This window comes from Gadus morhua, chromosome 3, assembly GCF_902167405.1.
Source record: "Gadus morhua chromosome 3, gadMor3.0, whole genome shotgun sequence".
In the NCBI taxonomy this organism is placed as follows: Eukaryota; Metazoa; Chordata; class Actinopteri; order Gadiformes; family Gadidae; genus Gadus; species Gadus morhua.
The window spans coordinates 19,131,499-19,144,636 of NC_044050.1; the positions used below are offsets into that span (position 1 = coordinate 19,131,499).

Consider the following 13,138-nt stretch of genomic DNA (forward strand, 5'->3'; position numbering starts at 1 on the left):
GAGAGAGAGAGAGGGGGGGAGAGAGAGAGAGAGAGAGAGAGAGAGAGAGAGAGAGAGAGAGAGAGAGGGGGGGAGAGAGAGAGAGAGAGAGAGAGAGAGAGAGAGAGAGAGAGAGAGAGAGAGGGAGGGAGGGAGGGAGGGAGGGAGGGAGGGGAGAGAGAGAGAGAGAGAGAGAGAGAGAGAGAGAGAGAGAGAGAGAGAGAGAGAGAGAGAGAGAGAGAGAGAGAGAGAGAGAGAGAGAGAGAGAGAGAGAGAGAGGAGAGAGAGAGAGGGGGGGGAGAGAGAGAGAGAGAGAGAGAGAGAGAGAGAGAGAGAGGAGAGAGAGAGAGAGAGAGAGGAGGGGGGGAGAGAGAGAGAGAGAGAGAGAGAGAGAGGAGAGAGAGAGAGAGAGGAGAGAGAGAGGGGAAAAGTTTGGAAGTGCATGGGACCATAACATGTTCTATTCTACAATGTAGTGATAGGGCTTAATATATAATATTATAAATGACATATTCTGTCAATAAGGATGCAATATGATACATTACTATGTTTTGAGAGCATATATTGAAGGGAAAGAGGGAATTGGATAAACTCGTATCCTCCAGAAACCCCTAGATGGCAGCACCTAAATATTGTATTTAACGATTGCTCTTATTGGCTATTCTTATTTTCATCCAAAATGCCAAGGTAATTAGAAACAGGCCATCATCTATTGGGTTACAGTTCTTTTCCCCAAACCATGGATGGTAGGATATGATTGTTTGAAAGGAAGAAAGACATAGATGCTATAAACTGCATCATTGAACACATCATAATGGATTATAGAACCTATAAAGCGAGGCATGTATAGTGGTGAGGCAAAAATTCACGACATGGATAACATGTCGACTATAACTGTCCACCGACAAGAGCAACAATGCATCACAATGGGAATTGATCACTTTGCTCCCATATTTCCAGAGGCTTGCTGCACCTTCATAACCAGGAAACCCAAAACGCAGATTTCCCCTCTCCTAAGTCGTTATGTCCGTGTGCTGGCGGAGCTGTACATCACACCTCCAAAGCCTGATCCTATTGACTAAGCCACCCGCTGCTCTTGTTTATTTTAACACATCGTCCACCTCCTCCAAATCCCAAATCCCATGTCCTCTCCACCCGTTGACAGTCTGAGTCCTGTCGGCACCTGGGGGTGTCGGTGTTGGTGGTGTTGGTGGTGCCGGGGCGGGGGGGATGTAAGGTAAAGGGGGTCCGTACATCAGGAGTTTATCCGTACCAGGCGGACATTCTTGGAAGTTCGAATTGTCCAAAAACAGCAAAGTACACCACTCTGGCGGGGAGATTTGAAAGGTCCTTTTTAGTGTGTGTGTGTGTGTGTGTGTGTGTGTGTGTGTGTGTGTGTGTGTGTGTGTGTGTGTGTGTGTGTGTGTGTGTGTGTGTGTGTGTGTGTGTGTGTGTGTGTGTGTGTGTGTGTGTGTGAGAGAGAGAGATGATTTTCATAATACAAACCATCTGTGGTAATAGGCCTGTGTTTTCATCTGTCCATTCAAATCGCCCTGTCTGGAACGTGTGGCAGCACCCCACCCCCACCTCCGTCCTACTCCATTATCATCTCTGTTTATTAGTTTCTGTTTTATTGACCGGAGATCTCAAAAGACGATGAGGTTTCTGGCCTTGGTCTATTCGGAGCAGTCTGGGTCAATTTGAGGTAGTCAGAGCCCTGATGTGTGACTCCAGGGTCTCTGACAGCCTGGACCGTGTTACTCACATCCAACAGTGGAAAGCAGTTGGTAATACATCTGCATTTTCCGTCACTGATCATCACGGTTTATTTGCGATAAGACAATAAGAAAGAAAGGTTGTCAAAACATTATTGTTCTGTAGAATATTAAATGACTGTGATGTTAATCCACATGATGTGTATATATGTGGTATATTTACACATATAAGTTTGATGGGCTTTTGTGCCTTTCTTTTTGACAAGTCGACCGATGGTCGTGTTTATCCAACGTGATTGTATGTTGTAGGTTCAAATCAAGTCATTGCAGATGAAAAGAAAAGTGGGGAATGTTTTATGTGATGAAACCATGTTTCCTGCTAGCTTTGCATGTCAAGCTAACTGTAACCAGAACATGTCGATTTTTGGATTAATGTTGCTTATTTTTCCCCACAAAATTGATCTAAATCAAATCCCTAAAATGTACCCTTCACACAGTTATATCTCCTCTTCCGAACTTTTCTTAAACACTAAAACGCATTTCACACACCATCGTTCAAGAGAACAGCGGAGACCTGTTCACTGTCCACTGTAGTAGACTACCTCTCCTAGCTACTATACCCGCCCCTGACGGACAGACAGGGGTGTAGCAGCTACGCTATAGCTACTACACCCCCAAAGGACTTACCGGGGTCGGGTTGGTTGGGGGGTTGGATATTTTACCAAACATTTGTGTGGAGGTCCTGTGAAAGTGGGCTGATCTAAACCACATGTATGGTTCACTGACAGCTGCTGGTTAATGGTTCACCTCACCGCCGTAGCGCCGCAACGTGCTCTGCCCCTGTGCCTGTGCGTCTGAGTGTGTGTGGTGTGTGTGCGTGTGTGTGTGTGTGTGTGTGTGTGTGTGTGTGTGTGTGTGGTGTGTGTGTGTGTGTGTGTGCCCCGCGTAAACTAGCTCTACCTAAACACCCCTACCTCCCATGGGTAAATATACACACATTTCAAGACGCAAGGTTGGCTTGTTTTGAACCCCGACCACTGGATGGGTGGGTGGGTCGGGCCGGGGCCGGGGCTGGGGGGCCGGGGGGCCGGGGGGGATCATATGGAAGCTCAGAGTCCTACGGTCACAGAAAAAGGAGCAGTGCGTTTTCTGAGTGAGGTGCATACAAAGTGGGGGGTCAACCCGGGGGTAATGCTGTGAAAACAGGGACCAGATTGAGCTACAGGAGGGCTTATAAACTGGCCTGCAGCCCTACAGCACAGGCCTCGGATAAATTACAGACTTTTCTTTCACCCTGACACTAGGTGAGAGATTTATATCTGGATGATTTATTCTCCCGGTTCTGGTTTTAATCGGGCAATCAGATAAGGGCTTTGTAAGATTGACGAGGGCCCGTCAACATTGACTGACCTAATGAGGTGCAAAATGGCGACCCCGGAGTTTGGGTTTTTATTAATGCATGTTAAAGCTAACATTAAACGCAGTAAACGTCAGGGGAATTTAGCGTCGCTGACAGGATTGAGAAGGCGGCCCGGAGTGGGCGTCATGGAAACGCCTTGCCTTACTGTGGTAGAACGGGTGTAGACGTGACTGCTGCTAATCGCTTGGCCATTGGTGGGGGACACTTTGAACAAAAGTGTCTCAGACTACCACCAAGTGCATGCTTTCAGGGCCCGGTCGGCCCCCAGTGGGAATGGAACCCCCAACCCCGGGAAGGGTTAATGTTATGCTCGAGTCAAACTACGGCCTTAACAGTTTGTTTAAACGCACTCATGCTGAGGTGAAACAAATACACATATATCGAATTTTGGGATAAAGTGGAATTGTTTGTATGTTTGTCTTTTGTGTTGCATTGGTGCTTTTTTTTTTTTTGAATGTGTATCTGTTGTTTGACGCCCATTTGACAGCGAGGTCTCAACAGGTCACGTCCTTCAGCGAGTGTCAGTTTATTGATCAGCTCTACACAAACCACCCTCCTGCAGGAAAAGAAACGCAGAGTTGCAGTACAAGTCCTGCTTTGCTGCTTCCCCCGGTCCCCACTACGACTCTTCAGCGTCCACCCACCAGACGGGTCAGGTGACCACCACCACCCAGCTGGACAGAGAGCAGCAGCAGACGTTCACCCTCAGAGAGTAGCCTCCTCCTTCTAACCCCCTCCCCCATCCCCCCCATCCCCATGCTTCATGAGCCAGAGCAGAGTTAGCAGTAACACGCTACTTAAATAATATAGCATAAACTTTTTGCTTTTTTCTGTGTAACAGCACTACTTTCTAAATGAATTAATAAAATTGTGGCTATTTATCTAAGATATAGCTGTTACTTGTGTTACAAAATAAACTACAGAGTGACGTACAGTAAGGTGTAACGCATGCAGTAACGGCGCAGGCTTCGGATCTCGCTGAAGGATGCAAACACGTACGTCAGGCTGTGGACATGGTGCTGATTAAACCCAGTGCAATTTAGCTCTCTAGCCACTAGAATATCTTACCGCTTACACCGTAAAAACATTGTTGGACAAACTCAAAGAGTAGCCGAATGTTAAATACGGTCCACCGCATCTTTCGACCGTTTCTGTCTTTCATTACATATTTCCATGTCGGAATGTTCTACAAAAGACCCAAAAGGGGGGAAAGAAAGTGATCCTGCTTCTTCTGTCCTTGGTTTCCCCCCCCCTGCCCACCAAAATCCCGCCCTAGTCTCCCTCCCTCTCGCTCACTCCTTCCGCGAGTTTTTCCTCTCGTGAACACATCAGTGAAATGTGTTCCTAAAAGTTAGTTCCACCCTCTTGCTCTCTCTTTGGCCCAGCTGGAGTCGTAAAGTATTCAGGGCCCAAACCTCTGTGCAAATGTAACACTGTTGACCAGATTGATTATGGAGGAAACGCTACAGACGTTTTTAGGGGGAGGCATAGCTATACGTCAAACCTTCTGCAGTTCACCGGGCTATCTGCCCCCCCCTTTGCTTTTTCCACGGTTTGTTTTCCCTCTTGGGCACGCCATTACAGTGAGAGTGTCAGCAATATATTCTAGAGATGAATTATTCTCAGATGTTTCGTCTAATGATGCTTACGGAGGTCGGTGTTGCGCAATGATCAACAGTAATTTGTATGCATGAATGTGATAGAGAGGAGAGAGAGAGAGAGAGAGAGGAGAGAGAGAGAGAGAGAGAGAGAGAGAGAGAGAGAGATGAGAGAGAGAGAGAGAGAGAGAGAGAGAAGAGAGAGAGAGAGAGATTTCCATTGGTTGAGCATCAAATTTATCGCTGTTGCTTTAGTTTATTATTATTACATGCTTAACGTGTATGTTTCACGGAATAGTTGCTGAGCGCATAAAACATCACTTCACCTTGACTCGAGTCTGCTTTCCATGAGCCTATAAAATGGAGCACTTTGCCTGCTGTTGTTAATGCAGCATTTATTAGTCTTCCAAACACGGCACGACACACTTAGTTTTTCTTCCAAATAAAAACCTCCTCACTGAAATTGTAATTCAGAATGTAAATCATCTTGTAATAGGGGCGTGCTGCTTCATGTTAAATTCTTGTGTGTCTTAGCCTCTGCTTTGTACTGTCTAATAATATTGTTCTCATATCTACAACCCCTACAACTTCTACACCTGGGATCATGTATCAACTTGTTCCAATCAGTGTCTCTACTCACAAATCTTTTTGTCATTTGTTATCATTAATGTTAGGTATCACAATGTATTATCATACAACAAATTGGAAGATCTTGCAAAATACAACCAGTTGGAAATGCAGATGAAGTGTTTTTTTATGACTCTTCACATCAACTAACCTTCATCTCCTCGCCGTGCTTCCTTCTCTTCTTCCCTCTCTCTCCTCCTCCTACTCCTCCTTCATATCTCCGCATCATCTGCCCTCCTCCTCCTTTCTTCTCCTCCTCCTTCTCCTCTCTTCTCCACCTCATCCTTCTCCTCTCTCCTCAATACCGTCTCTCTCTCCCATCATCATCATCTCTCTTCCTCCTCTCCTCTCTCCTCTCCTCTCTCCTCATTATCCCTCTCCTCCTCCTTCTCCTCTCCGTCATTATCCTCTCTCCCCCTACCTCCTCCTCCTCTCTCCTCTCCCTTACCCTCCTCTTCCCCTCCTCTCTCCTCATTACCCTCTCTCCTTCCTCTCTCCTCATTCTCCTCTCCTCCTTTCTCTTCTCTCTCCTTCCCCCCCCCTCTCCTCCTCCCTCCTCTCTTCTCTCCTCTCCTCTCCTCCCACTCCTCTCTCCCCCTCCTCTCCGCACTCCTTCTTCCTCCCCCCTCTCTCCTCCTCCTCCTCCTCTCTCTCCTCCTCCTCCCTCTCTCCCCTCCTCTCTCCTCCTCCCTCCTCTCTCCCTCCTCCTCCCCCTCTCTCCTCCTCTCTCCCCTCCTCCTCTTCTCCTCCTCTCTCCTCCTCCTCTCTCCTCTCTCCTCCTCCTCTCCTCCTCCTCCTCTCTCCTCTCTCTCTCCTCTCTCCTCTCCTCTCCTCTCTCCTCTCTCCTCTCTCTCCTCCTCTCCTCTCCTCCTCCTCCTCCTCTCCTCCACAGTCCTGGCCCGTGACGGTGGCTCTCCGGGCCTCTCCAGCACCACCACGGTGGAGTGCTCTGTGCTGGACGAGAACGACAACCCTCCCCGCTTCGTGCAGTCCTCCTTCCAAGTCAGCCTGCCCGAGAACCTGCCCCTGGGGTGCTGTACATCGGCCAGGCCTCGGACCCGACCTAGGGGAGAACAGCACCATCCACTACTCCATAGACGGTAAGGAACCCCCTCCCCAACCTTCAGAGTCCGACATACCTACCGGTGGGGTCGGTGGTGAGGATTCCACTCCCTTCCCAGATCCCTGGCAAGCGTCATCATCGATCACATATTTATATATGGTTAAACCTTTTTTTAAATATATTTTCATACCCAACTGAAAATGCTTTAGTGTTTAATAAGGGGAACACAACACGTCATGAACAAGAAATACAATTCATTTGAAATAATAATGAGCCTCAATGAAATTCAACGGATTCTAACAAAAATCAATAACACATTTAATACGGAAAAATGGAACCATTCCATTTTTTAAACGAGTGCCAGATAGTGCCATCAGTGTCCTCATGTCCTGTGTCCTCAGGTCCTGTGTCCTCATGTCCTGTGTCCTCATGTCCTGTGTCCTCATGTCCTGTGTCCTCATGTCCTGTCACTGTGTTCTCAGGTCCTGTGTCCTCAGGTCCTGTGTCCTCATGTCCTGTGTCCTCATGTCCTGTGTCCTCAGCAGGTGAAGGGTCCCGCGGCGGGCGCTTCACCGTGGACGCCCTCTCCGGCGCGGTGAGCTCCACGGAGGTCCTGGACCGCGAGGAGCAGGGCTCCTACACCCTGACCTCCGGGCCACCGACGGCGGGCCGCAGCCCCTCAGCTCCACCGCCCAGCTCCACCTGCGCCTGCTGGACCAGAACGACAACGTCCCCTCCTTCTCCAGGGACCACTACCACGCGGCCGTCACCGAGGGTCTCCCCGCAGGCACGGCCGTCCTGGAGCTCAGGGCCATGGACCCGGACCAGGGCCCCAACGGGGAGGTGAGCTACAGCCTGGAGGAGGACGGCGGCAGCCAGGGGGCCTTCGCCGTGGACGGGGCCACGGGGCTGATCCGCACCACCCGGCCCCTGGACCGCGAGAGCCGGGCCCAGTACACCCTCCGGGCCCTGGCCACCGACAGGTGCGCGGCGGGGCCCCAGAGCGCGGAGGTGACGGTGACCGTGGAGGTGGAGGACGTCAACGACAACGCGCCGGCGTGCCCCCGGGACCCCGTCAGCGCCTGGGTCGCCGCCACCAGGACCTGGCGCCCCGACCAGGTCCTGGCCGCCGTGAGGGCCACGGATCTGGACCAGGGGGAGAACGGGACGGTGCGGTACGCCTGGTCGGAGGAGGACGGGCTGTTCGCGCTGAACCAGGCGTCGGGGGAGATCCGGCTGAGGCGGCCCCTGAGGGCCGGGTTCCCCGGGAGGAGGATGCACGTGCTGGCGGTGGACCGGGGAGAGCCGGAGCTCACCTCCACCTGCCTGGTGTTTCGTCCATCTGAGGGGGGGCCTGGACGGACTGCTGTTTACCAAGAAGGTCTACAACGCCACCGTCATCGAGAACAGCCGAGCTGGTAGGATTGTATTTTTCTCGCGTGTTTTAATCACCTTCAGTGATTGTTCTTTGGGGGTTAATTGATCGGATGTTTAAATGAATGTTTCCGTGTCTTTAAAGGAACCTTTGTTGCTAAAATCGAGGCTGTTGACCAGGCAAACAGTGGGCTCAGGATTGGATACAGCATTTTCAGTGGCAATGAGCGTGAAGTCTTCGCCATAAACGGAAACACAGGTAACATATTTTAAACCCTACATTGTTATGCTCTCTTAACAAGTAAAAATTAGTGTGCTAAAATAACACTTAAATGATTCAAGGTTAGTGCTAGCTAGGCATTGTTAGCATGTTAGATGAACTAGTAGGATCTCAAGGCTTTGTTGTGTTTACTTCCTTGTTTGAATTGGATGGAGTACTGACATGCCTCTTTTACCTTCCTTTTATTTTCTTTATATCCAGCAAAAAAAAACATTCATGCAATCTCTTTTGAACTTTTGCATTTCTTTGTTTATCAAACAATTGAGCTCTATAAATCTATATCTCTGTTGTTTCTCCGTTGTCTGTATTTTGATTGGAATGGGATCAAAACAGTTGATTCTCGCCCGCCCTGACGGTCAAAGCCTGGTTTTGTTTGTTCTTCAGTTCTCCGTTTTGTTTTTGCTACATTTCATCCGTAACATAACCCCCCAAATCTCCCATAGATCATGCACACACTGCGACGATAGATTGTTAAGGGTTTCGCTAAATAGTTGTGGTCGTGAAAATGTGGTTGACAGCCAATCTTGGAACCTTTTTTCTTCCTCCACCAGGTGAGATCACAGTGCAGAAGCCCCGAGGTCTGGACTTCGAGGAGGGCCGCCTAACCCAGCTGGTGGTGCTGGCGGACAGCGGGATGGAGACGGCCCACAGCCGGGTGGCCATCACCCTCAAGGACGTCAACGACAACGCCCCGTTGTTTGACTACGCCTACTACCGGACCGCCGTGTGGGAGGGGCAAGTGCACAACACCTACATCATGCAGGTACTAGCCTCAAGAGACAAAGATGTTGGTCGGCTTAGCTCAGGAGCGGGCTAAATTGTAACCGGAAGGTTGCCAGTTCGATCCCCTGTTCCTATAGCCGTTTGTCTAGGTGTCCCTGAGCGAGACACCTAACCCTCACTGCTCCTGACGAGCTGGCTGTCGCCTTGCATTGTTGGCTCCGCCGTCGGTGTGTGAATTTATGCAAGAACTGTTGTAATGCGCTTTGGATAAAATTGTTTGCTAAATGCCCTAAAACGTAAAATGTAAATGTAAGATACCGCAGGGAATGCTCTGTTTACCCTCATAACTCAAGTGTCTCCCAGGTCCCAAAGTCTTGAGTTATAGTCAAATGGAATGGCAGTTTATTGTGATTTCAAGGCCATGGGCTACATTGGCAAAATGTGAGTTGGGGTTAGAGCTTTTTAACCAATTTGGCCAAGCGTCCACACTAACCAAGATTTTCCAACAACATGGATGAATCTGAAAATGCGTTGTGATGTGATCCAGACGCTGGTCACCGGCCAGAGGTTTCTGGGCATGCTCATGAGAGAAGGCAGAAATGCTGGTTTAGTGGATAAAGAGTGATGACAGTGAAAAATGCTATTAAGCGGTCGCAGTTTGAACACGTCCTGAAACGATCTCTCTTGGCTTGCTCCTTTGTTCTCCCGCAGGTGTTTGCGTCGGATGCTGACAGCGGTATGAACGGTCTGATCGAGTACTCAATTGTGTCTGGGAACCAGAACAATGCGTTCGTATTGGACCCTGCGCGTGGCATATTGGCTACAAACGTCTTACTGGACCGGGAGATAACACCTTTGTACAGGTAAGATTCAACCCGTATCTAATACAAGCAGGGGCAGGATAGTGTAGTGGCTAGGGTGATGACTCCCAGACGAAAAGTCCTGGGTTCGATTCACCATGGTCCGCAGCCTAACCGAGCCTGTACCCGCTCCATCTGAAACTTGTATCTGAATTCACTGTAGCTTCACCTTTGGATTAAACAACCCTGAATTAAAAAAAATAGCCAAAACATTTGAATACACTATTTGTATTTTGCCACATTTTGAGTCATGTGATCTTTGTGTCTCCTGGCCTTATGAATGAACTCAACACACGTCTCCCTGCTGCAGGCTGGTGGTTCAGGCTACAGACAGGGGGAGCCCTGCCCTCAGCGGCACCACCATTCATCAGGGTCCAGGTGGTGGATGTCAACGACAACAGCCCCGCCATCCCGCCCATGACGCCGGTCATGGTTGCCGAGAGTAAGAGCATAAGTCATAATTCATATCACTACTGCCATGAAGTAAACAATCCAACAAGGAGGAAATCCTACTGGCTTTGTGTTTTGATTCTTTTAGCTACTTCACTCTGTGTTATTTATAGATACGTTTTTTGTTGTTTTCTTTCATGTGTCTTTTTTGTGGTTGCTTGTGGTTGCTGTAAGTCACTTTGGACAAAAGCACCTGCTTAATGACTAACCCAAAATATGTACAGTTGGCTCATTGCCCATAAAACACAATTCTTCTGTTCAAACTGACATTCTCAATTATTATCCAACACCGATCCAACTCACGTGTCACGATCTCGTAGCGAACGATATCCAACCCGGATCTAAACCACATTGTGACCCTATGGCGTCTGCTCCAGATCTGCCCGTGGGCTATGTGGTTACCCAGGTTACGGCCAACGACGTGGACCTGGGCTCCACCATCAGCTACAGCCTCCTGGACCACGGCGACTCCGACTCCGCCTCCGGCTGCTTCGCCATCGACCGCTACAGCGGCGTGATTACGCTCACCCGGGCCCTGGACTACGAGGAGCGCACGGAGCACGTCCTGGGGGTTAGGGCCTCGGACGCCGTGCACCAGGCCACGGGGGAGGTGCTGGTCACGGTGCTGGACGCCAACGACAACGCTCCCGTCTTCGAGCGGGTGTCCTATCAGGTATGGTTGTGATCGAACAACACTGAACCCCCCCCGCGTGAGTTGCGTGAGTGTTTTTCATTGCATGATCAAAAACAAAACCATTGTGTTAACATGTTGGCTCCGATATGTTGATGGGTCGCTCAGTGCCTTGGTATGAGCGCTTTGGTCTCACAGTCCGAAGGTTGTGGGTTTGAGTCGGTTTGGGTTGGCTTTCCACCATGTGATCGCCACGGTGGGCTGCTGAAACAGTTGATTATGAAATGCTACGAGATGCTTGATGTTTGATATCTCAACCAGGTGGAGGCGTCGGAAGAAGCGCGGGCCAACACCCTCATCGCAACACTTTCAGCGACCGACTTGGACTCTGGGGTCAACGGGAAGGTCTCCTACAGGTTGCTGAACTCACCTCCACTGAGTTTCAACATCCATCCAGACAACGGTAAGATCACCGACTCCCAGTCCAGCCGGTTCCCCCAGCAGTCTGACGGACTCTTAAGTGCTCCATTCTTCCTGGTATCCGTCACGCAGGGCCTGAAGAGAGTTTGTGGTCTCTCTCGCGCTTTCAACAAATGCGCTGACAGCCCCCAATGTGTTTGTTTTAAAAAAGAGCCAAAAGAAACACAATGGTACATTTACATAAAACAAAGCGCGCTTCATTGGTCTGCATCGTCCCGGTGCACGTTACAAAATGTCCCATAACTGGATTACTTTAACCTGGTATTGAGTGCCTGTCTGGTAGGTTTCTTCTTATATTCCTCTTATATGCTCCTCCAGTTAAATCCATTTCCTTGGCACAGCAGACACCAGCTTGTGCCACGGAAAGGGTGCTTGCCAGTAGAGAGGTTTTTTTTCTCGTTTGAGAGGCTCTGCACACAATTTGTAAGGACAAGCAGGGTGTAATTTTGCCAATTGCACAATTTCTACATTGTTCGTATCCTAACAGACCCAGGGAGCGGAATAATGCTATAATTAGAGAGGTATGAAGATCTTTATTGAAGCAAACAAAAAAAACACAACAATGTCTGTCTCCAGTTATAGGAATTCTCTCGCTTGAACCCTTTAAAAAAAATAGGCAACAATATAGGGTTAGTATATATTTTATTCCTAAGTGAAAATGGGTACTCTTTTGAGATGTTTTACAAAATGTTTTTTTAATTACCATCTGCTTTCAACATTGTTCAAGCGTATTTTGCATCAAACAATTATTTTCGGAATGAGTGCATTTAAATATCCGTATGATAAAAATTAACCATCTTTTACAGGATCTGTGTTCACGACCGAAAACCTGAGGGACATCCCCCACAGCAGCCCGATCCAGCTCCTGGTGGAGGCACGTGACGGAGGCGACCCCGCGCGCTCCACCATCACCTCTGTAGACGTGGTGGTGCTGGACGCCAACGACCACGCACCGGCCTTCCATCAGGACACCTACACCGTCAGCGTACCCGAGGACACCTCTCCGGGCACCACCCTACTCACCCTGTCCGCAGAGGACGCAGACTGGGCGCCGGACAACACCCACCTGGGTTTTGCCATCGTCAAGGGCAACGAGGAGAGGAGGTTCTTCCTGGAGGTCAACGTGCTTCAGTCGGGGGTCCGGCCAGACGCCGTCGGGAGACTCGTTTTGTGCGGCCCTTTGGATCGCGAGACCCAGGGGAGCTACACACTGACCATCAGGGCTACCGACCGCGGCGCGCCGCCGCTCAACGGCTCCACCGTCGTCATGGTAACGGTGACGGATGTCAACGACAACGCCCCCATGTTCGTGAACACAGAGTACCATTCCCAAGTCAGTGAGGACAGCTTGGCAGGTACCAGTCTGGTACAGATCAGCGCTCATGACCCTGACATGGGCGTCAATGGACTGGTGCACTATGAGATCATCTCAGGAACGGCAAGGGTCACCTCGGGCTGGATCCTAACTCTGGCGTGATATCGGTCAACGGCTCCCTCGATTACGAGGAAGAGAGTAAATATACACTGACTGTCCGGGCGTCCGATGGGGGCATATCTGAAGACCGCAAAGTGGCGTTTGCTGTGGTTTTCGTCACCGTGTTGGACGAGAACGACAACACCCCCTACTTCATGTTCGCCACGGTTAACTGCTCCGTGTCCGAGAACCTTCCGGCCTTCAGCCCCGTCTGCTCCGTGTTCGCCATCGACCACGACTCGGGAGCCTACGGCCGGCTCACCTACTCTGTCCTGTCCGCCTGCTTCACCGACTACGGCAGCGGCAGCCCCGAGAGGAAGGAGGCCTTCGCCATCGACTCGCTCACGGGGGACATCAGCACCCGCCAGACGTTTGACTACGAGCTGGAGAGGGAGTTCTGCCTGTTGGTGGAGGCCAGGGACAAAGGGGGCAAGGCGGCCACGCTCAGGGTCGTGGTGGCCGTC

General features: G+C 50.1%; 1 protein-coding gene across 1 annotated transcript in view; it reads left to right on the forward strand.

Annotated features, from left to right (window-relative positions):
• dchs2 (dachsous cadherin-related 2) overlaps nucleotides 1-13,138 on the forward strand; it is a 28,917-nt gene that overhangs the window by 13,106 nt on the left and 2,673 nt on the right. Inside the window, 15 exon segments of the mRNA XM_030352665.1 lie at nucleotides 3,691-3,823; nucleotides 6,230-6,385; nucleotides 6,387-6,439; nucleotides 6,948-7,049; nucleotides 7,052-7,734; nucleotides 7,736-7,820; nucleotides 7,922-8,035; nucleotides 8,608-8,819; nucleotides 9,491-9,642; nucleotides 9,950-10,004; nucleotides 10,006-10,081; nucleotides 10,467-10,762; nucleotides 11,042-11,183; nucleotides 12,007-12,630; nucleotides 12,633-13,136. Coding sequence (XP_030208525.1) covers nucleotides 3,691-3,823; nucleotides 6,230-6,385; nucleotides 6,387-6,439; nucleotides 6,948-7,049; nucleotides 7,052-7,734; nucleotides 7,736-7,820; nucleotides 7,922-8,035; nucleotides 8,608-8,819; nucleotides 9,491-9,642; nucleotides 9,950-10,004; nucleotides 10,006-10,081; nucleotides 10,467-10,762; nucleotides 11,042-11,183; nucleotides 12,007-12,630; nucleotides 12,633-13,136 — 3,387 coding nt within the window.